The sequence below is a fragment of the Diuraphis noxia genome, unplaced genomic scaffold (genome assembly GCF_037042655.1).
Source record: "Diuraphis noxia isolate RWA-SAM2 unplaced genomic scaffold, SU_Dnox_SAM2 contig0003, whole genome shotgun sequence".
In the NCBI taxonomy this organism is placed as follows: Eukaryota; Metazoa; Arthropoda; class Insecta; order Hemiptera; family Aphididae; genus Diuraphis; species Diuraphis noxia.
Window position 1 is genome coordinate 58,446,457 of NW_028301713.1, and position 24,181 is coordinate 58,470,637.

Sequence of the window (24,181 nt, forward strand, 5' to 3'; positions counted from 1 at the left end):
GGTATTTTTAAAATGTATTTGCTAGCCCAAAATAAAAGACAAAGCAAGTTGGTAGTCGATAGAATATACACATTTGTAATTATGAAATTAAATGAAAACAATTTGAAAATTAATGCAATAGGCACTGAACGTCTGGATCGGAACTCGTACTCTGAACAGTCTGAACCCGTAGGTTAAAAGTCAAAATTTCTTAATTCTTGCGCTGAGCTATCCATGCCATTATCGGCGGCACTGTTTTTTGATTGTATTTAAGTGCATTTTCAACAAACATTCAAACATGTTATTATTATTTATATACATTTAATTATAATTATTACAGAAGTACAAAATATGCATAAAGATAAAAATAATAATTATTAATTCAAAGTTTTAAAAAGTTAAAAAGTTTACAAAGGTGGATTGATAACACTTACTACATCTTATAAATATTAATATTATGTTTGTTTTGGATTTATATAATTTTGTCGTATAATCGTTACAAGATAGCGCTATCGTTGTTATGATTCATTTAGTCATAGGGCGTGCCATTGTCGATCCACCCAAACCATGTTGGTTGTTACTTGTTACCATCAAAACGGAATTCCTTAATCAAAAAGTAAATTACAAAGTACATAACAACTAACAAGCGCTTCAAGCAGTTCAAGCCTTCTTGCCTTCAACACTCAGCACTTTGGACTGTGCAAGTTCATGACTGAACGTTAGAACTTCCATTGTTCCAATTATTCCATCCATTTAGTTTCTAGTTTTGATCAGAAGTTTTACCGTATATTTCTCATTCAAAATCTGTATAAAATATGTGGATTAGATTATATTCGTGATTTTTACCGTTTTGTTAAAGATGAGTGAGGTTTTAAATTTTATTTTAATAGCTATTGCTGTTGGTTTATGCTCTAATGTTAAAACTGGTAAGTAATAACTATTTTTATGGTTAATAAACTAAGCTTGTACTAGAATTTCATGTTTACTTTTTAATATCAGAAAGAGTTGATTATTTAAAATGTATACATTTTCATTAAATAATTTTTTTCTGATTATTATTTAAAATTAATTAAGGTATCTATTTTGGTATTTGGATTCTACTATACAATTAATTGCTTAATTAACTTGCATTGTTACAGATTCTGATTGTGGCGAACCACTATTAGAAAAAGCCGTACTCAGGGCAACTTCTTCGCTACCAGACAGAGGACCAGAAAATGCTATACTCAATGGTAATCATAAATTTTATTTTTGTTAATTTTATTTATACATTACTTTTTACTATTTAAAATTAATTTGTCGCGAATGTTGCAATTGTGTGGTCTAAATATCATTGCATTCATAATATGTTACCTAGTTGCATTATAGATTAAAAAAGAATTTATAATTTATAACATTGTATTGAAATGTTTTATATTTTGACGTGAATAAAGTAGAAAAAAAATTATTTTATTAATTAATAATTTACTAGGTATATTAAATAGATATACCAGAAATTAAAATGTTTATCTTGGATTTTTTATTACATCATTGACTTTTGGTAAGACATTTTTAGTTATGCAACATTGATATTTAAAATTGACTTGTATTAAACATTGTATGTCAGTATAAAAAGCACTAGTAGATTTTATTATTTGTTCATTTTGTGTTGTCGTTGAATTTTCTTGTATTAGAAATTATTATTATTAAAATATAATAAATCATAAACATATATTGAGTTAAATTAATGTTATTTATTTTTTTATGGATACAAATTTTAATATTTTTTATGTATTCAGAGAGATTTGTTAGTATTACATTGTAATTAACACAAATGTTAAATTTCACGTAGGTAGACAAGTTATGTTATTCAATTATTATTGGTAGATTGTTTTCAACTTAAACATTGTATTAAAAATTGAATTAAGATTTACATAGTTAATTTTTAGTATTTATTTTTGGTAATAGTTTATAGAAAATTTAATGAAAATAAAATTATTTTTTTCTATACCCATAAAGTATATAATACTTAGTTTATATGTTAGGTGTGTACACAATTTCCTTTTTAATAACTAAAACCCCTCGATATACTTATATACATAGATATTTACATACTACTGTTTATTGATTCATCTGTTCTATGTATTTACTTACATTCTTTAATAATATTTGAATATTTCACTATAATTATGCATTGGCTATTGTAGAATTTTAGTAGGTTATATTTTAGTAATTTAATCGAAAGTATTAGTCTGGCCTTGCATCATTATTATAAATACATAAGCAATAATATACATCTTCTATTAACAAATTTTTTTTGAACTTAAATTTAAAGGAAGTTTATTTAATTACAGTTTCGACCACTAAATGTCAATATAAAAATTACTTTCTTGAAGCTACAAATTAAGGTTGTTAAAACTTGCTAGTATATGTTCTAGGTTTATCATAACCTTATATGTTATGCCCTATAACATATTTAAGATTCTAAATGATATGCTCTTGGTTTTACAATGATTTTATTTCATATATTAAAAACAATTATATCACATACTTCAAGAGAAGGGAAATTAGTTATTTAGAAATGTCATTTTTTCAACTATTTATTGAAAAACTTTTTCCAAACAAAAAGAATTTATGAATTGAAGCACCAGTATGTTTTAACATTTTAAGAGGGTGCAAAATCTGTCTACCAAACTTGTAATATCAATCGAGTACCTATTTTAAATTATCTTTAGTATTAATGTGAAATGATCAATTATCAAATTTGAAAATATAAATATTGTCTAAGACTTAGACTTTTATTATATTAAATCAGAGTTTACTATGTAAAATATTTTAATTTCAAAATGCTCATAACTTGTTAATAATTAAAAAAAATCATTAACAGACAACAGTATTTATAACTTTTGAAACGTTATATATTAGCATTTTACAGTGTGTGGTTGGTTAGGTTCGTAAGTGGAATGTATAATTTTTCACATTAAATATTATTTTGCTTATTTGATATTAATAATGATAGAAATAATAACTATTAGTAACTTCTAAAAAATCTAGTCGCTAGACACCGGGAATCAAACCAGGGCTCTCACTTGCCGTATGATTGCTTTACCACTAAGCTATCTGGTCGCACAGACCCATGATTCTATCCCTTAGATCATATACAATGGATGGAACCATGTCCTATCTTGCCCATGTTAGCAGGTTGAAGCACATATTAGCGACGAGATGAGATGAGCGATCTGCGCATGCGTGCATGTATACTCTTCGCATGTTTATTTTATAAATAAAAACGCGGGATATTCAAAATAATAATATAGTTATTTATTTTATTAATTATTTATCACAGAACATACAATATTAGCATGGACTAAGATATATCTTAGTCCATGAATATTAGTTATTACTACTTACTGATTTTTAAATAATATTAATTTTGTTATAATAGATGAATAATAGATTTGTATATTTAATATTTATATGAGATATGACGAATTTTTTAGTATGAATTCCCAAGGAGGATGCAATGTTTTTAATAAATATGCGATGAGTATATATGCGCGACTCGTCGCTAATATGTGCTTCATCAAATCGGGACATGGCTCCATCCATTGTTTACGATCTAAGTTCTATCCTCTCCAAGTTAACAAATTTTTATACTGTACAAATTTAATGTTTCTTTTATGCATTAAATGCTTATATTTTATCATAATTTTACAGTTCCTAATAAAATAAAATTACATACATGTCTAATACATTTCTAATAAGCAAAAAAAACTTAGTATAGTCAAGTGGTACACAAACATTTTAAAATTCTATAGATGATAAGTAGATATAAAGAGGTTGAGAAGTGTGACCCTAGATAATATTCTTTTAAATTTTAACTTTGATTTTAAGTCAATTTGTTCTAATATTAATAACGCAAAACTGTAAATTTGTTTTATTGTACATTTGTCAAAACTAGATATTATCACTGTGAGTTTTACATCCTCTTAATAATTTTTGGATAAGTCGAGTTCTGCTTTTAGTTATTATTTGTATCTAATCAATGATTTTTAATACTTCAAAAATATTTATTTCAAAAACCTATTTATTCTAGTTTTGTTGTCATGTTCATTTTTGTTGTTGAGCATTCTTCAAAATAAGAGTTTGATGTTATGTAGTTAAAAATACCAGTCAATAACATGCAATTTTTGATGCAAATGATCTTATATCTAAGTATAATTTCTTCTTTATATAGCTCATTATTGTGCTTGTTAGATTGTTTATGTAGCATACTAATTAACTAAATTAATACCATAATAACTATTACCTATAATAATAATAATACATACAGATACAATTAATAATAATAGAAACTTATTTAATGGACATTTTAAAGTATTAAATAAATTACAATAATAATATTTATTAGATTAAATATATATGAAAGTTATTTTTATATTGGTGATTGACTTCGGTTGTTTCCTTTGTTTAGGTGTTTAAATGTATCATAGTGGCTGTTTAACTGTCTTAAAGAATATAAATTTTTATGCACATCATTTTAAAGAATTTTGCACAGTACAATTCCACAATGACAACATCAAACAGGGTTCGTTGGGTATTTGATTGTGGCAATTGGTTTCCATCAGAAAATGATTGGTCTAAAGCTTCTCGTGCTATACAACTTGAAGAAAAAGAAAGGATTGGGCGATTTGTTTTTAAACGAGACGCTAAGCGCTCAATTATAGGACAACTAATGATTAGAAAATTTTTATCAGAAGCCATTCGATTACCCTGGTCACAAATAAAAACAAAAAGAGATATAAATAACAAACCCATAATAGAAGGATCCAGCTTAAAATTTAATGTATCACATGATGGAAATTTTGTTGTTTTAGCTGGTGAAGAAGATATTAGTGTAGGAATAGATATTATGAGAAACTGTTATAAAGGGGGAAAAAGTTTAAATGAGTTTTTTAGATTAATGCATAGAAACTTTCACTTAAATGAGTGGGCTTATATTAATAAGGGAACAGGTTTAACAAAAATTAATTCATTTTATCGATTTTGGTGCTTGAAAGAAAGTTATGTAAAAGCAACTGGCACTGGGTTAACAATTGATCTAAAAAATATATGTTTTGTTCCAAAAAATGAATTGAAGAAAGATTTAATATTGACTGATACCGAATTATTTGTTAATGGTAAACTAATGATGGATTGGAGTTTTCATGAATATTTGTATAATGATTACACAATAACTGTATGCATTAAAGGTTCTATAACGCCACTTAATTTTAAGCTTATAACTTTCCAAGACCTAATAAGTAATGCAGAAATGATTACAGAAGAAGATGAAAACTATTGTAAATTATACTTAAATAAAGAAGAAGAACCATAATTATAAATTAATTTATGGATGTTTTGAAATAAATTATTTTTGTATATTCTAATGTATATATATGTGTGTGATTACATATTGTTTTATGTTTGTAGTTTTTTTCAATTATCAAATCTAAAATGTTAATATTGATATTTCAGCATGTAGTTATTTTTAAAATAATATGGAAAAGAATAAGAAAGTTTATTTGTTTCATAATATCGCATGTTATGTAGTAATAGTTATTATATTTATGAACAATTGGTTGTATAATTTTGTTTTCTTGACAAGTATAATAAAGGGGTTTATTTGATTGTGCGTGCCTTGTACAAGTAGTTGCCAAGGAGGAAATGTTATTGACTGGTACCAATAAAGAAAATATATTTTGTTTATTTTATTTGTAGCATTCATATTATGTTTATTCTTGACAAATGATAATATAATGTTTCTTTCATTACACTTTGGTAGAAATAATATCATAATAATCAAATTACCCTGGATGTATTGTACCTATATTTACGTATAAATATACGTATGAATATAATATTAAATTATCACATTCACATAACAATTCTTAAATATTGCGTATTCATTTCTTTATGTCCTTGATGCATTTCCTAAAAAAGCACACTTTAAATTCTTAAACTAGACTTAACTTCCAATTTATGTGTGCATAGTGTATGGATACATAAAACTTTTGAGCATACCTTAAATAAAACAGTCCTGCAAAAAAAAATTATAACTGGTATAATTTTCTATTTTAATTAAAATCTAAAATTAACATATAATATTCACTTAATACACATTTGTACTATTTTATAAATTTACTAATAAAATATTAATTATTAATTTCTTTAGTTATCATTTATAAAAATGTATTGGACACTTTTTAGTTACATTTTTTAGTAGTATGATAAACTTACGAATTGAAATATTTATATTACATTTAATATCATTCCTGATAAATTTTCATATTTTATTACTATTTTTCAAACATAATAAGAACAAAAACAAAAGTCTACTGCGAGTATATTTTTGTTAAATCAAGTGTTGTTTATTAAAATTATTTTTTTTTAATTCTTCATATGTAGATTGAAAAATTATTGTAATTTAAGGGATAAAAAGATACAATTATTTTATCTAAGATACATGTATATACATGGTTCTGTTTATCCCTGAAAATAGATTTATATAAAAACAAATTACAGGCTTTCCACTTGCTCACTTTTTACGATGCAGTGGTTGCAATGTCATTATGTTATCATATTATTGGTAAGAATATATACATTGTTTCCAGTTTTTTACATGGGCAAAATTTAAAGAGTAAAGACATAGAACAGTTGTATCACTAGCCTTCATGGTATCTAGTAAAAAATAGAAAAAAAATAATCACACCATAACTAACTTTTTCTCCAAGAAATTGTGTAAAAATGGTGATAACATTACTAATATATCAGTTTAGTGGCAAAATAATTATATTAGAAACAAAACAGAGTTTCGTAATTGTTAATTTATATTTATAATATTATATAGAATATACTCAATTTTAATGTATTTTGTAACATAAAAATATACAGTTAAATAGCTTTATATTTAAAATTGAACTTTTTGGTTTTTTACATATTAATGCCTCATGGCTAATTATTCAGTATAACAACATAATATTTTTAATATGTACTCACTATATTTATCAAAATACTCACTATTGATTAATAGTCAGTGGAAAGGTTGAGAAACGATTAAAAATAAATTAGAATTACCTTATGGGTACAGTAAAACTTCCATATTATGAAGTCTCTAGCCCATGAAAATCTAAAAATATTATATTATTGAAAATTATGTTTAAGAGGACATTATACCTGCACTTGTTGTCTCCATCTTCCAAGTGTGTAACATAGCAAATTTTACACTCAGCAAATCACATTTAGCTCTGTGATTTAAAAATTTAGAATAGTTTATTTTATGCACTTTTTTTAAATAAAATAGTTAAGTTTTATTTTTGTGTGTTTGTTTGCTTGTGTTGTACTCTAGGACGTAATGCATGGACAGCTTACAGTTCTGATTTTGCTCAGTATCTCATAATTGACCTAGGCCAAACCATGACTGTAACATCAATATTGACCCAAGGTAGAGCTGAATCTTCAGAATATGTAGAAACCTTTGGTATTAGTTATGGTTCAAATGGCCTAGACTATGCTGAATACAAAGAATCATCTGGGAATACTAAGGTAATTATACACTAACTATATAGCTACCTTTAGTTTTAAAACATTTTCAATATCTACAAATAAGGTAAGAATGTAAGATAATTATAATTTATAGTTTAATAGAATATTAATTATAAAGCACTTTTAATGATATCTAAGAATTTTGTTAGGATACATGGCATGGACTTCTGCATATGATTCTCTTGATCAATACTTCACTATTGAATTTTTAAATAGAGTGAAAATATGCTCTATTTCTACTCAAGGCCGGTCTTCCTCTTTAGAATTTATTGAGGAATATTGTATACAATACTCTGATAATGGGAAGGGCTGGAAAAATTTTGAAGACTCGCATGGCAATATTGAGGTTTGAGTTTTATGATTGCCTCGAGTGTTATTTTTAAACTCAGTAGTGTTATAAATTTATAATATTATGTTATTCGCTAGTGGTTGTTTTCTCTTATTGAGTATTGAATGATTTTCATTGTTGAAAATTGTTGGTTGTTTTGTTTGCTTTTCAAATATTGCTTGGTTTTATTAATTGTATTATATTGTAGTACTTTATTTTTCTATTTTATTGAGATATTTTTATAAATTTTTAATTATTATTAAAAGTGTTGAGAATTCAATAGTTTTACATTGAACATAATTTATCAATAATCACATTAGTAACTTGTGTTTTACAATAAAAAAAAAAAAGGTTATTAATATAATTTTTATTGATAACAATTGACTGTGGGTATTTCTAAAACTAGTATTAATTGAAGATTAATTAATTAGTAATTGAGTAATTTAAAAATGGGTTATCTTCAATAATTTCTTTATAGGCTTTAAGTCGCCAGCACAATTTTATTACAACATTATTACCTATTGTTTAGTATTGTTTAATATTTATTTGATATTTGTTACCATACAATAATTATTAATCATCCTTTTTATATTAATTATCAATTAATATACCTAAACCAGATAGTTATAGCCAAAAATGTACAAGTAGTATTGCGTTATTAGCTGATGGTTATGAGTTACAGCTTTAAGAAATTAGAGTTATAATCCCCTCATATTCTAATTAACTTTTTATTTTGTACTGAACACTTATTACAATTCAATAATTTAAACAAATAATAACAAAAATATAATTCATGAAGTATGGCCTTTACTGATTAAAAAAAAATACATTTTTAAAAATGTTAAATTCCTCTTTCTTGCACGAAAAATCCCAATGCACTTTATGATTCCTATTACCAACCAACACCCAACATATCTTTATATTATTAAAACCTTTTATTTGATAAAAAATTTAAAATATTGTACAAAATCAAATATTCAAAAATATTTAATTATAAATTTGACAATTGGTTAATTCACTATAATGTTAAAATTAAAAGCACAAAATTAGTTCTGCTGAACCCCATTTTGCTATGTTATGTGTAGGTAACTGATAAAAAATATAGAGCATTGAATTATATTAGTTATTGCTATTAAAACAAAATACATAAAAATGCTATTAGTTTTGTAACATGATAATAGCAATTATAAAGCTTTTACAGAGGTTCTGTTTAATTTTAATTTAACACTGAGGAAGTTAGGAATATGAAAAATAATGTAATCAAATTAAAACTAATAATTTTGTATTTATAGACTCTTAGTTTGAATATAAAAGTTTAAATGACTATTTTATATGTATTAATAAATTATTAACATTTTTTTTTTTTTTTTGTAGTTATTTAAAGGTAATATTAATGGAGATGATTCTGCCAGAAATATATTTGAAGTTCCCATTATTGCACAATGGATTAGAATTAACCCTACTAGATGGAGAGACAGAATTTCATTGAGATTAGAACTTTATGGATGCCCATATTGTAAATATCAATATTATATTTAATATATGATTAGTTATAAAAAAAAATTAACTTTGATTTTTTAGCATCGGATAGCCTTTATTTCAATGGAACTTCATTAGTACGTTGGAACTTGAGAGATACTCCTGTTTCTGCCCATAGAGAATCAATTAGATTTAGATTTAAAACAAATGTTGCTGATGGAGTTTTATTGTATGGAATTGGATCACAAGGAGATTATTTAGCTTTACAGTTGAAAGATAATCGACTTATTTTAAACATAAATTTGGGTATGTTTGGGTATTATTTTAAAAAATGTAGAGGTTAAAATCATTATTTATTATTTTTTAGGATCTCAATTAATGACTAGTCTGTCAGTTGGTAGTTTACTAGATGATAATATTTGGCATGAAGTCATAATAATGAGAAATAGACTTGATGTTGTGTTTTCTGTCGATCGTGTTACAATTCAAGGTCGAATAAAAGGAGAATTTGAAAGACTTGATCTTAATCGTGAAGTATGCAAATTAAAGTATTAATTATAATATGTAAACAAAATATAAATATTTATTATTTTATTACTTATAGATATATATAGGTGGTGTTCCACATTTAAATGAAGGTCTATTAATTAATACAAATTTTACTGGATGCATTGAAAACTTATATATGAATTCAACAAATATGATATATTTAGTTAAAGAGTCATACAATTCTGGAGACTCTTGGTTAATGCAAAAATATCAAAAGATAAATACATTATATACTTGTTTGGTATGATTATTATTTTATATTCTAAAATTAAATTTTAAATCACTCAAATAATGTATTTTTATCAGGAATCTCCTATTGTTCCCGTTACATTTTTATCAAGGTCATCTTATGCAAGAATTAGAAGTTATGAAGGAATGAAAAAAATTAATATATCATTGTCATTCCGCACTTATGAAGAACGTGGGTTATTAGCCCATCACAAATTTTTAATAAATGGATACGTCAAGGTAATTTATCTTTAAAACAATGGGACAATTTAATTTATAATTTTTCTATAGTCTAATAAATTCAATGTTTTATTTGATTGTTAGTTATACTTGGAAAATGAACATATTAAAGTAGAATTGATGACCAAAGACAACACACGTGTAGTTTTAGATAACTATGAAGAAAGTTTTAATGATGGCAAATGGCATAGTGTGATTTTGATTCTTAAAGAAAATTTTTTGGAGCTTAATGTAGATAATAGGCCTATGCAGACAATCAGAAAATTAGATTTCTTAACTGGACAAAATAATTTTATTGCCGGTTAGTTAAATTATTTTATTTTATTTATTTTTTAATGTATCTATATTTAGTTTTGTAGTTAAAAATTATGATAATAATTTAATTGGTACTGTTTTAGGAGGTATTTATGGTACAATTGGATTTGTTGGATGTATGCGTTTAATTACAATTGATGGAAATTATATGTTACCAACCGATTGGAAACTAGGAGTAAATATTAATAACACTACATTTATGTCTTTAAATAATTATTTTTAATTCATAAATAACATTTTGATTATAGGAAGGTTATTGTTGTGATAAAGAAGTATTGTTTGATGCTTGTCAAATGAGTGATCGGTGTAATCCAAATCCGTGTAAACATTCTGGAACATGTAAACAAAATTCTGATGAATTTTTCTGTGATTGTGGAAATACAGGATATAGTGGTGCTGTATGTCAAACACGTAAGGAATTAAATTTACAAAATTGAAAAAGTTATGTTTTTTAAAATTAATTATTTTATTACTAACTAGCATTGAATCCATTGTCATGCCTGGCTTATAAGAATGTTAATCCAGTAGGACAAAATTCTGATATAAAAATAGATGTAGATGGAAGTGGACCATTAAAGCCGTTTCCTGTTACATGCCAATATTATGGTAAATACACTATTTTCATTGTTGTAGTAACATTATACTAAATTATAATAATTTTTTCAAATGTGTATGAAACATTAAAAAGTTATTTTAACACATTCTAATGTATAGCTGATGGACGAATAGTTACAACAATTAGACATCAAAGTGAAAGTGGTTCCACTGTTGATGGTTTTCAAGAACCTGGGAGTTTTAAACAAGATTTCAATTATGATGCTGATTTATTTCAAATTGAGGCACTTATTAATAGATCTCATTCATGTTGGCAGCCATTAAGTTATTCCTGTAAACAATCTAGATTATTTAATTCTCCAGGTATTATACATTTATAATAAATAGCTAATAGGAATTATGATTTTTTTATTATAAAATATTAATAATATGTTACAATTAACAGCAAATGGATTAGATTTTCGACCATTTGGATGGTGGGTATCAAGGCATAATCAAAAAATGGACTATTGGGGTGGTTCAATTCCTGGTTCATACAAATGTCAATGTGGTATAATAGGTAATTGCAAAGATTCTACTAAATGGTGCAATTGTGATTCAGGTAAATATTATAATAAGATGTAAATTGCTCATTAACTTATATTTATTGTTATTAACTATGATTATTTTCCATGTTTTCAAATGTTTGTATAGCTCTTGATAGCTGGCAATCAGACAGTGGTGATATAAGAGAAAAAGAGCATCTGCCAATAAAACAAGTTAGATTTGGAGATACTGGTACCCCGTTAGATGATAAAGAAGCAAGATTTAGAGTTGGACCGTTAATGTGTGAAGGAGATGGTAAATTTCTATTTAATTTTTAAAAACAACATTTGTATTTACAAATCTCTTGTTTTATGTATTATTTTATAGAGCTGTTTAACAATGTTGTTACATTCCGCAAACTTGATTCACAAATTCGTTTACCAACATTTGACTTTGGACAAAATGGTGACATTTATTTTGAGTTTAAAACAACTATTGAAAATGCCATTATTTTTGAAAGTCATGGACCTAAAGATTATATAAAATTGTCACTTATAAGTAATAAAATAATCATATTTTAACTTTTATACAAATTAATAATTATTATCAAGCATAAACATTCATTGCTACTTTGGTTGTTAGGTGGTCACTCTTTACAATTTAGTTACCAAGCTGGCAGTGGACCTTTAAACGTACGTGTGGAAACTTCTGACAAGTTGAATGATGATAGATGGCATTCAGTTGTTTTAGAAAGAAATAGGTTAATTTTTAATTTAAAAATAATGTTAATAAATGAAATATTGAATTATAAATATTAAATAATAAATTGTACTTAAATGCAGAAAAGAAAGTAGAATTATTGTAAATGGAGCCATAAAACAGTCAGTAAGGGAACCTCCTGGTCCTGTGCGTGCAATACACTTGACGTCTGAATTAGTGATTGGTATATAGTTATTAACTTATTATTTATTTCTCATAAGTCTATGATTTATCAAATATACCCATTGTTGTTTTAGGTGCATCATCGGATGAACAAAATGGTTTCATTGGTTGCATAAGAGCATTTATGTTAAATGGACAACTTGTAGACTTAAAATCATATGCTGAAAAGGGGTTGTATGGTATTTCTCCTGGATGTATTGGTAAATGTGATAGTAGTCCTTGTCTTAATAATGGAACATGTTTTGAAAAATATGATGGTTACACTTGTGATTGTCGATGGACTGCATTTAAAGGACCAATTTGTGCAGATGGTAAATCAAATTTTCAAATCTTTTTTCATAATTACATTTTGTATGAAATAAGTATTATGTTTATGACTTATGATATAATGTTTTTTACTGATTTTCAATACAAATGCATTATTTTTAGAAATTGGTGTGAATCTTAAAGCCAATTCAATGATAAGGTATGATTTTGAAGGAATATGGAGATCAACAATATCTGAAAACATTAGAGTAGGTTTTACAACTACTAATCCAAAAGGGTTCCTACTTGGACTTTTTTCAAATATTTCAAAAGAATACATGACAATTATGGTTTCTAATAGCGGTTAGTATTAAATTTTGTTTTATTTAATAATTATTAAGAATTAAAAAATTCAAATTTAAAAAAAAAAATTTTTGTTGACAGGTCATTTACGGGTTGTATTTGATTTTGGATTTGAACGTCAAGAATTAATATTTCCAGATCAGCATTTTGGTCTTGGACAATACCACGATCTTAGAATTAAAAGAAAAAATGCTGGCTCTACTCTTATCATGGAGGTATTTTAAACCATATTTTGTAGTTCAATTATTATTCTATTAATCTTTAATAATGCATTTTTTTTTAATAGGTTGATGGATCAGATCCTAAAGAATTTCATTTTGACATCAAAGAATCTACTGATGCACAATTTAACAATATTCAATACATGTACATTGGCCGTAATACATCTATGACTGAAGGTTTTGTTGGTTGTATATCACGTGTAGAGTTTGATGATATTTATCCTCTGAAATTGTTATTCCAACAAGATGGACCTCCAAATATCAGTGGAATGAATAGTAAGAAAACACAATTCAATAATACACAATACAGGAATATGATTATTAAATAAAATTATACATGAAATAAACAAAACAATTTGACTTAATTTTAAAAGGATATCAGTGCACCATTTATTTGTTTCTCTGTTCCACATGCAACATAGCAAATTTATGTTAAGTAGAACCTGTATCATTGCTTTTATTATATTAGAGTTAATTCACCTATTATCACACTTTAAAGTCAGAACATTACTTATGTCCCTATGTTATGATATTTTAATTATTCTTATACAACATGTAAACATTTTAAAATTGTCATAATTTACATGCATGCTTGCTTAAAAATTAAAATATTATAAAATAGCTAACATATAGATACAGATACATTTTAATTGTAAATTTGGTGTCTTGCATTTGGCTCAGAAAAAGAAAACAAACGTATCCTGGCATCTTCTTATAAGAGCACTAAACACACACACAAAAAAAAATAAAAATATTTTAATTTGAAAGAGTGGTAAGTTTTAAAATAATAATATAGGTTTAACATTGTTTTTACTTGCATTATAATGAAAGTTAATAAAGAATTTAGAAAAAGATGCTTGCTTCACAAAATAATTTACTTGCCTTTTTAGTTAAATTTTTCTTATATATGTTTTTTTTCTGCATCAAAGAATAAAGATGATGTCAGTGTAACAATAATTTTTTTATAGTGTTTTAGGTTTTTGAAGTAATTAAATCAGTTTTTTTGCTTTGTAATTACAATGATTACTTATCAGTGATAAGAAATATAAAGTTATCATGAAAACACGGTAATCGGAAAAAAAAATCCCCAGACTACAGTATTACTCACAACCTCGTTCACAAATATTTTTTAAACATTAATATATTATATCTATAATTACCACATTATTAATACTGAATTACAAAAACGTGTATTATATTATATTTTATCATTCAATAAATTAATATAGTTGTTAGAAAAGCAAAGTTTTTATTAAAAAATTATAATTTTAAATATTTTTTATCCTTATAATATTTTAAGTTTTTTACTTTTTTGAACAACATCATTGAGTTTTAATTTCATATTCCAAAGCAGAATATTTTATAAACTAATTTTATGTTGGTATAAGTCTGTAAAAATTAAATCCCCGAAATAAAGTATTAAGTTTTTTGTAACATTTTGACGATAATTTATACGATATAAGATTTTCAAATGTTATTTAATATGATTGTTGTGTGCAGTATAGTTTATACCTACCGGTTACCTTTCATAATATTATATATTATAGGGTAAAAGACATAGATATGGTAAAAGGTTACAACTACCTATCTTATCTGTAATGGGCTCACAAACATATATTTGATACTCTCTATCTTAAAATAAATGGGTATCGGGTATGATTATGTTCAAACATTGTATTGTACAATAAAAATTAGCAACGTTTTTCAGTGCACCACATATTATAGGCCTCAGTACACATTTAGGACACAACACACACTACACAAGTACAGAACGACGACGCTATGGAAACGGTGGAAATTTTTAAAATTGATGGTAAAAAACCTAAGCCTGTGCACATCGGATTTATTTATCATTTTCAAAAAGAGTGCTCAAATTTTATACGTTGGCGGTGTTCTAAATTTAGTTTTTTAAGATGTCCGAGTGTACTTAAGACTAGTTTAAATATTAATAATGTGCTAATTATAGATAATAATTAACGTTTAAAAATTTATGTTCAACCATTTTCAAGAGGTTGTGAGTAATATTGCGGTCTGGGGATTTTTTTTCCTAGGGTTGGGGATTTTTTTTCCTAGGGTTAGGGATTTTTTTTCAGCAATTCTGAAAACACGGAGCATAACTAGTCATTATTTCTTATAGTATTTTTAATATTTAAAAAGTATTGCAATACATCAATATTAACCTTAGTAAATAAAAAGTCATACATTTAGATTATGTAGATAAAACATAAATAAAATTTTTGGATAGGTAAATCATTGTGTACTATCATAATGAGAAACTAACCCTTAGAAAATAAGCAACTTTATCAAATACTCTAAAATATCCTTAATTTTTTTTGACATTGAATTTTGATCAAATGATTTTTATTAGTTTTAACTTCAATAGTTTAATATTAAATAATAATATGAAGAAAAAATTGTTATGTGTTATGTGCTCCTTTAACTAGATGATGTACGATTTATACATATTATTAGAATTTGTATAAGATTAATCATAAATTCATAACTAATAATTTTTATAAATAATCTAGCCACAATAAAGGAAGATTTTTGTGGCGTTGAACCTGTTACACATCCACCACCTATAATCGAGACTAGACCCCCTCCTATATTAGATGAAAATAAAGTAAAGGCTGCATACAATGAAACTAACTCTGCTTTAATTGGTGGTAAATATTCATGTTATTATTTATAAAATGTATTTAATCATTTAATTAATGTTCAATAATTCATTTAAACATATTTTTTCTAGGAATATTTTCAATAATTTTGATAGCAATTCTAATACTTGCATTTTTGGTTGGTCGATATGTGGCTCGTCATAAAGGTGATTACATTACTCAAGAAGATCGAGGTGCTGATATAGCATTAGATCCTGATGATGCTGTCATAAATTCAACTACCGGACACCAAGTACAGAAAAAACGAGAATGGTTTATTTAAATTATTATCATTATTATTTTTTGATCCAGCAATAATTATTTAAATTTGATTTTTAAAGAATTTTGCCAATTTTTTATACGTTTTCTAAACCTTTTAAAACATTGATATTTTATTTACTATAGTTATTTTATTGATGAAAGAACAAATCAAATGATACAAATTAACAATTTTTATTTTTGGTTATTAATACTATGTTTTATACTGAATTAAAGTATGTTTGGTAAATTTGATTTACATTGCAATTAAAACAAATATTATTGTTTTTACTTTATTATTACTACTTTAAATTATAACTTACCATTATTTTATTGATCACACATTTCATGATTTATTTTCATTTCCATTATAATCAGTATTTTATTCTATTATTCTCTTTTAAACATTGAATTAAAATAAATATTTTATAATAATGTTATAGGCTATGTATGCAATGTAAACATTTTATTTTATTACCTATGATTATGACATTTATGATTGTTGATTTTAAGTTGTGAATCTCATTTTTTTTTTTTAAGCTAACATACAGACTGTCTTAAAAATAATTGTTGATTATTAAGTATAATACTTCAAGGTAATTGTTAAATTTTAAAGGTGAATTTTATGAAAAATAAATATAAAATCGTCTGATGTAGATTAATGATGTAAAATTATTTTTAATTTATATTTTTATAAGCCATTGTGCATTTATAATGGTTGTCTATAAATGTCTGATTTGTTTAATTTAATTGATTATCTTCACCTTAACATATTAACTTACCTATAAGGTATATTTATACTTAATTCTCAATATTATTAACACGTTCCGTCCATACTATAAGTAGTATTCTTTAATGTAATTATGTTTAAAAAAAATTACAATGTTAGAAAAATATATAGTTTTTACGTAAACTAATTTAAGTATATAGTTTTTTAAATGTGATATTTTATCGAAATTTTAACAAATGATATTTTTATTTAAATAATTCTTTGTATGCTGTATTGTATTGAGTTGCACTTTTAAACTTAATTTATTTGTTTTATTAACTATACACCCTTATTTTGCAAATTTATAGATATCTGCTTCTTGTATTTTTTATGTTTTACATTTTTTTCATTCAATTTTATGGAAAATAATAATTATTGTTTAAGAAATATTTTATAGAGTTATTGAAAAATTTGTATTTTATAATTTATTTTACAGTAATATGAATAAAATTTTTATAATAAATACAATTATTTAAGGAAAGGGTTAGTTTTATTTAGCAACATGTATAATTTAATCCTAACATAATATCTATGAATCCTTCAAGGTTGAATAACGAAAATATTAAAAAATGTAACAATTAATTTATTCAATAGTTTTAATGTTTAGGTAATAAATTTACTTAAATATGTTTATAATTTCTATTATTTATTTTATCTGTTGAATTAACTATTTACAATCTATATGTTTTCTAATTTTTTTTAATAGCATAAATATTATTGTAATTTATAACAATGCTTAAATGATGTATTTAGAATTTATGAATATTTATAAATTATTGATAGGTAAAAAAACACAAATAATTTGATAGTTAATTTAAATTATTTAAGTAGTAATAAAAGTAAATACTTTTAAAATTATTTATGATAAAAGAATTATAATGCAACATTAAGTTGGAAATATAAATAGAAGACTATTAATAAATAATTCATTATAATTTAAAATAATAAAACAAAAACTTTTGTAATTGATATTATTAAAGATTCAATTTCATTCATAATCTCTCTGTACAGAGTAGGAAGGTACATTATTGATTGAGTTTATGTTATAATATTTAGACCTTTTAGTTAGATACTTACCAGTATATAATATATTGTATGATAAAATATTTTAATAATTATTGAGGCAAATATGTTTTCCATTTTCACTTTATATTATATTATTTAGTTATATATTAAATTTAAATACAACCCAACATGTACTTCCCAAACTGACTGTTACAAAATAGATCATAATATATTAATATTATTTTATGCGTTGCAATTATTGGTCTAAACATGAAACCATTATAAATTTACAATCAATATAATACTTAGTTAATTAATATCATCCAACGTGACAGCATTAACGCCTATTATCTATAGTACAGTTTCTATATCCTTCATATAGTAAGGTTTGTGTGTCTGTAAGACTGGAACACCATTTGCTATGAGTTCTTTTAATTTTAATATCTTATTTATCATTAATCAATTCTAATCAAAATAGAATTATGGTTCTAAACATAAATATATATTACAAATAAATTTCCCAAGGCTCGTACACTTATATATAATCTAATTGTATATATATTTATTACTATGATTAATTATTATAATTATTATATCAGACAACTACATTTGCAATTGAATGGAAACCATAGGTTTATACAGTTAGCTCCAGATGGTAATTATGTACAGACAAGGCCGTATATGCCCCCCCCCCCCCGCCTGAAATATTTTACAACTAATAAATTTAATTTATAATATTGTATATAATATAAATTGTTTTTTAATCGTTTATTTAAATATACACAATCTGTAAATGTTGTTTTACAATAAGTGCATGTGATGGAGGTGGCATGGCTTGTAAAAAAGTTAAGAAATATATTTTTTTACTTAATAATTTTCCAAAAAAAAATTGACCATGGCAATTTTGTAGTTTATTTTTCTGAAAATATTGACGTTTCAAAATTTTATTTTCATTAATTTCTAGATTTTTAATTTTTTTCAGTTACAATGAAAATTGCGAATTATTTAACACCGTAATGTTATCAAACATGTAACCCGCCTCGCCGCGCGCATTCCTATACGACCGGCCGAATACTTTCAGTGTTTGCGTGTTTCTAATAATAGTTATAATCATATTTTATTTCTTCTAAAATATTAAAAATCCAGAAATTAATAAAAATAAAATGTTGAAACATCAATATTTTCAGAAAAATAAACTCTACAAAATGGCCACCTTTAATTTTTTTGGAAATTATAAAATAACAAAATATATTTTTTACATTTTACATATATTAATATTATCCTTACTACATATTATATAGTATAATATTATACTATAAGCACAGAATATAATATGAAATTTATTATTATTTATTTGATTATTTCATAATTTTGCAATATTATAATCAGCTGTGATCGAACCTTCTATTTATATTAACCTTGGATGATAGTATCTGAATTTGTGATAAAACCATATGGTGCATTTCTGAATTTATTGATAACAGGAACTTTCCTCAAAGCAATAAGATTACTTAATAAGAAATAATTTTTTTTTGTACGATATTTTAACCATGCTGATGCTATAAAATTGTTGTGTCAAATCAAAATATGACCTTAGATCATGACATTGGTAAGTAAATTGGCGCAAATGATAAATATCAGTAATGCACGATTAATGATCAATGATTTTTCATGAAAACTGTTTAAATCTGTGACTATAATATGGTCAACACTGACCAACCAACCTAACCAGCTTACCAGCTTGTAATCACCAAGTGGTAGTAAAATACCATAGATAATAGAAGAATTCTATTATGTAAATTACCATAATATCACTTCTAATTCTATCAGTTGTTCTATCCACAGACTAAGATAATAATATGATCTGAGGTCTTGTGTGCTTCTAAATTCCATGCGTTTGTGCGCTACGCCGGAGCCCGGAATGTTACCAGTTGTCATTAAGTCGTTTAACCATGAATGTGTCCCGTAGTCCGTGCCTTGTGGTAATCATAATCGTTCACACTCATTAAAGGTTTCAGTCATTTAGTATTCACTGAATTCACTCGGTTCTCAACCATGTGAAGGTGAAATCCAATGTACACTGTACATAATTTCAAAATTAATAACTCTTTAGTTGAATAAAAATGACTTATCAATCACTAAGCTCTAATCTGTATTTTCATCTTCATTTATGTTCTATTTTATTATATTAATATCATAATAGTGATGGACAAAGTTGAAACGACTGATTTATAACTGTTCTGTATTGAATGTTTTAAAAACGATTGTAGGTATGTATAAGTTATCAAATAATTTATTATTACTTTTACAATAATTGTTTTTTTTTTTTAATGTTATAAATAATTAACTGATTAAATTCTGATTTTTATTGAAGATTATATTTTTTCAATAAAATATTGCTCATTTAATAATTGTCTGCTTTTGTATTGAGGTTGCATTAATGGATTTAAACCAGTTTTTGTTACAAAGCTTACAATGATGAAAAGAAATAATGGATTAATAATACAAACAATAGATAATTAAGTTTTTTAACAGACTTTTTTTTTTAGATCAACTAATTATTTAAAGTCATGGATTCTAAATATAACTCAAATAATAAATTATTGATTGATGACCCTCAATTTCGAATAAAACCAGTACAACAAATAGCAGCTGCTTGTACAGGAGCATTAATTACTTCCTTTTTTGGTTAGTTATTTGTTTGTACCTATTATAACATATTTAAAAATTGAATCATAATATGATTTTACGCATTTTTAGTTACTCCATTGGATGTCATAAAAGTACGCATGCAAGCACAATCTAGAATAACAAATAAACATAAATGTTTTTTTTATTCCAATGGTTTGATGGATCATATTTGTCCATGTCATACATTAAAAAAAAATGCCTTTGATAGTCCTTATTACAGAAATGTCCAATGGTACAACAGGCCTAGCCAGTTTAATGGAACTCTTGTAAAGATATTTTAGTTAATTTAAATAATTTAAAAATCTTAAAAAATATTTATTTTTTAGGATGCTTTTAAACAAATTAGCAAAAATGAAGGAATTTTATCATTATGGAGTGGACTGAGTCCAACATTAATACTTGCAGTACCTGCAACTATTGTTTATTTTGTATCTTATGAACAAATACGATGTTATCTTCACGATTTAACCAAACCATTTTATGCGAACAATTATCAAAATCAACCTTTGTGGATTTCTGGTATATCAGGATGTGTTGCTCGTTTTGGAGCTGCTACATCAGTCAGTCCATTAGAACTCATACGTACCAAAATGCAATCAAAAAAACTTAGTTACTTAGAAGTACATCAAGCATTGCAAAGTTTATTAGAGTATCATGGCTACAAAGGTCTATGGAAAGGTCTTGGTTCTACTCTACTTAGAGATGTTCCTTTTTCTGGTGAGTTATACATTTTTTAAATGCATTTGGTTTTAGAGATGTTGTCGTTTAATTTTATTAGAGTCCTTTTAAAAGGTACTAAAAATTGAAATGTTGATTAATTAAATATATATTTATTATTTCCTATAAGTACTTAATTGATCAAAATAAATAATACCTGTAAGTTTTTTCTAATATAATGTTTTTGAAGGTATATATTGGATTATGTATGAACATATTAAACAAATATCAGGACATCCTACATCATTTGTGTACAACTTTTTGGCAGGGAGCATCGCTGGAGCGGTAATGAAAGTTTAATTTAATTGAAATTGTTATTCAATTATAAATTGAATGAGTATTAAGAAAAAAGACACTATAACCCATAAGTATTAATTAATTTATATTAAGTTCTAATAAATATATGTGTATGGAAACTGTCTAACTTATACGTTACATTTTATAATAAAATGAAGTTTTGAAAATTCTTCTTGTTAACACGTTGACTGCCATGCGGCCTCAAGAATATTTATCATGGGTACGCCAAAGACATTTTTCAGTGTCATTATAAATTTGTATTTGTATAATATATACTATTGAATTTAAAAAAAATTAAAAATACAAAAAAAAAATGTTAAAATTATGTTTATTACATCAAAAATTTCAATTATTTCCTCTACGCCACAGTATAATTTCAAGATCATTATTTTAGCGCCACGGAAAAGTTAATAATATAAATCCAAATTAATTTACGGCAGCCCTCCGTATGTATGTATGTATGGCCTCCTACGAGTGATATGGTGCGGCAGCCGGCGGTCTAAAAATTATCAATACCTAATTATTATTATACAGAGGCCGGCAGCTGCATGGCTGTCAACGTATTAATGTACCTAGACAAATTATGTATTAGTATTAATATTTATTAAAAAAGTATTTTTATTTCCTAAATTACTATATACTCTCCAGAATTTTCATAATAGATTGATTGACAGATTAGTTATGACCAGTGGTTCCCAGCCTCTTCTATTTCAAACCCCCTTTGTAGATTTTTAAATATCTAACACATTCCCTTCTCTGAAAATTGAAAAAAATTATAACCTTTTTTATGTGTACTTTATAAATACACAATATAATATTTGGAACATGATGGGTGCACACACTAAGATAGCATGTTAGACTTTTCCCCTGGCATCCTTTTATGGTAACACTTAATTTAGTCTGGTGGCATAAAATAATTTAATGGCTAAAGTTTACACTTAAGATCTTTTTGATACCCAATAACCAGTCAAATATAAATTTTTCATTTTCCCTTCATCTTAAAATTAAAAATAATTTAGTAAATAAAAATTGTACTTAATTATGACTGCTTCTTCCTAGCAAATTGTGCATAAACGCTCAGGGGAAAAAGCTTTTTTAAATTCTATGATTATCAGTTAATGTAGTAACTACTTAATGCAAAAATCTCCCTTTTAAAAAAAAAGTTTTTGTTCTCAGCTTATTGTATTGTACAACAAATTTTGTATTTACAAAACTTCTGAAAACCCAACAAGTCAATAAATATCATAATTTTATTAAATTTAAGAAATTAAATATATTATAAAACTAAAGATAGATTCATCCCAAAATCAATTAATTGTTATTTATTTTTATTCTTCAATGGTTTAATAAAGGTTAAATGTTTTAGTTTGCTGCAGCATTAACTACACCATTTGATGTTGTCAAAACCATTCGTCAAATTGAATTAACTGAAAAAGAAATTATTACCGGTAAATAATAAAATTAATTATTGTATATAATTGTATTATATACAATTTGAATAAAGTAAATACTTAGTAGTTATTTCAGAACCCCCTGGAAAAGCTTCTAAATGGACAGTCAAAGCAATTATTGACATATACCAAACAAATGGAACTCGTGGAATTTTCAGGGGCTTAGTTCCACGGATAATCAAAGTAGCGCCTGCATGTGCAATAATGGTATCTACATTTGAATACGGAAAAACATTTTTTCAAACCCGAAATATGCAATTATATTATAATAATAACGAGGAAATTCTTTAATAAAAATAAAAGATATTGGGAAAAAATATTAATTGTACATTTGTCCACAGTTACCATAGAAATATCAAATATATATATTATATTATTTTTTTTACTAACAACAATTTACCCTCGGCGACATAGGCCATTGGGTTTCAAATATATTATTATATGACTTTTTTAAATTATTATTGATTTTGTTTTGTATTTCATATAAATCGGTAAATAATTAAATATTACAAAAAAAATCACTATATTATCAATAATTTTTTGTTAACTCATAAATCTTGTTATGTGTTATGTTATACAGTTAAAACTACAACTTTAGAATGTATAAATAGGGTAATTCTTTTATCAAAGAATATTCCTTATTTGAAAGGGTAGGCAAGTGGGTATCATTTAATCATTGTGTACAAAAATAATTCTGAACAAAGAGTAAAAACAAGTATATTTTTTAATGTTATTGTTATTAAAGTAATCTATTTTACATTTGTAATACGCTGTACTCTATTACACATTTACACTAATACAGT

The 24,181-nt window shown here is 25.1% G+C and overlaps 3 protein-coding genes across 10 annotated transcripts; all 3 read left to right on the plus strand.

Annotated features, from left to right (window-relative positions):
- Positions 1-552: 552 nt before the first annotated feature.
- Nrx-IV (neurexin-4) lies at positions 553-17,698 on the plus strand. 4 transcript variants are annotated; one of them, XM_015512390.2, is made up of 24 exons: positions 553-905; positions 1,119-1,211; positions 7,346-7,542; positions 9,245-9,386; positions 9,452-9,655; positions 9,717-9,883; positions 9,954-10,139; positions 10,205-10,366; positions 10,451-10,667; positions 10,765-10,856; positions 10,930-11,092; positions 11,162-11,287; positions 11,396-11,599; positions 11,682-11,837; positions 11,930-12,076; positions 12,149-12,319; positions 12,404-12,521; positions 12,604-12,704; positions 12,778-13,014; positions 13,133-13,312; positions 13,394-13,527; positions 13,599-13,809; positions 16,062-16,199; positions 16,283-17,698. In XM_015512390.2, exons 1-24 carry the CDS (start codon positions 839-841, stop codon positions 16,471-16,473), a joined length of 3,804 nt encoding a protein of 1,267 aa, XP_015367876.1. In that variant the 5' UTR covers positions 553-838; the 3' UTR covers positions 16,474-17,698. The 4 variants fall into 4 exon arrangements, with proteins under 4 accessions (XP_015367876.1, XP_015367802.1, XP_015367951.1 ...); XM_015512316.2 differs by lacking the exon at positions 7,346-7,542 and adding an exon at positions 7,692-7,888; XM_015512465.2 differs by lacking the exon at positions 7,346-7,542 and having other exon boundaries at positions 858-905.
- Positions 1,119-5,893, plus strand: LOC149057589 (L-aminoadipate-semialdehyde dehydrogenase-phosphopantetheinyl transferase). Its single transcript, XM_089222382.1, has 2 exons — positions 1,119-1,211; positions 4,433-5,893. Exon 2 carries the CDS (start codon positions 4,487-4,489, stop codon positions 5,333-5,335), a length of 849 nt encoding a protein of 282 aa, XP_089078508.1. The 5' UTR covers positions 1,119-1,211; positions 4,433-4,486; the 3' UTR covers positions 5,336-5,893.
- Positions 17,699-19,699: 2,001 nt separating the features above from the next.
- On the plus strand, positions 19,700-23,833 carry LOC107164647 (mitochondrial glutathione transporter SLC25A40-like). 5 transcript variants are annotated; one of them, XM_015512658.2, is made up of 7 exons: positions 19,700-19,831; positions 20,772-20,910; positions 20,983-21,179; positions 21,240-21,630; positions 21,821-21,915; positions 23,294-23,375; positions 23,443-23,833. In XM_015512658.2, the coding sequence occupies exons 2-7, from the start codon at positions 20,793-20,795 to the stop codon at positions 23,667-23,669; spliced, it is 1,110 nt and encodes a 369-aa protein (XP_015368144.1). In that variant the 5' UTR covers positions 19,700-19,831; positions 20,772-20,792; the 3' UTR covers positions 23,670-23,833. The 5 variants fall into 5 exon arrangements, with proteins under 5 accessions (XP_015368144.1, XP_015368069.1, XP_015368223.1 ...); XM_015512583.2 differs by lacking the exon at positions 19,700-19,831 and adding an exon at positions 20,001-20,492; XM_015512737.2 differs by lacking the exon at positions 19,700-19,831 and adding an exon at positions 20,001-20,492 and having other exon boundaries at positions 23,446-23,833.
- The last annotated feature ends 348 nt before the right edge of the window (positions 23,834-24,181 follow it).

Coding starts and splice junctions, on each gene's coding strand:
- Nrx-IV (XM_015512390.2), top strand. CDS start 839: ATGAGTGAGGTTTTAAATTTTATTTTAATAGCTATTGCTGTTGGTTTA. Junction 11,838..11,929: donor ATGGTGCAATTGTGATTCAG/GTAAATATTATA, acceptor ATGTTTGTATAG/CTCTTGATAGCTGGCAATCA. Junction 12,077..12,148: donor GTTAATGTGTGAAGGAGATG/GTAAATTTCTAT, acceptor ATTATTTTATAG/AGCTGTTTAACAATGTTGTT.
- LOC149057589 (XM_089222382.1), top strand. CDS start 4,487: ATGCACATCATTTTAAAGAATTTTGCACAGTACAATTCCACAATGACA.
- LOC107164647 (XM_015512658.2), top strand. CDS start 20,793: ATGGATTCTAAATATAACTCAAATAATAAATTATTGATTGATGACCCT. Junction 20,911..20,982: donor ATTAATTACTTCCTTTTTTG/GTTAGTTATTTG, acceptor ACGCATTTTTAG/TTACTCCATTGGATGTCATA. Junction 23,376..23,442: donor TGAAAAAGAAATTATTACCG/GTAAATAATAAA, acceptor GTAAATACTTAG/TAGTTATTTCAGAACCCCCT.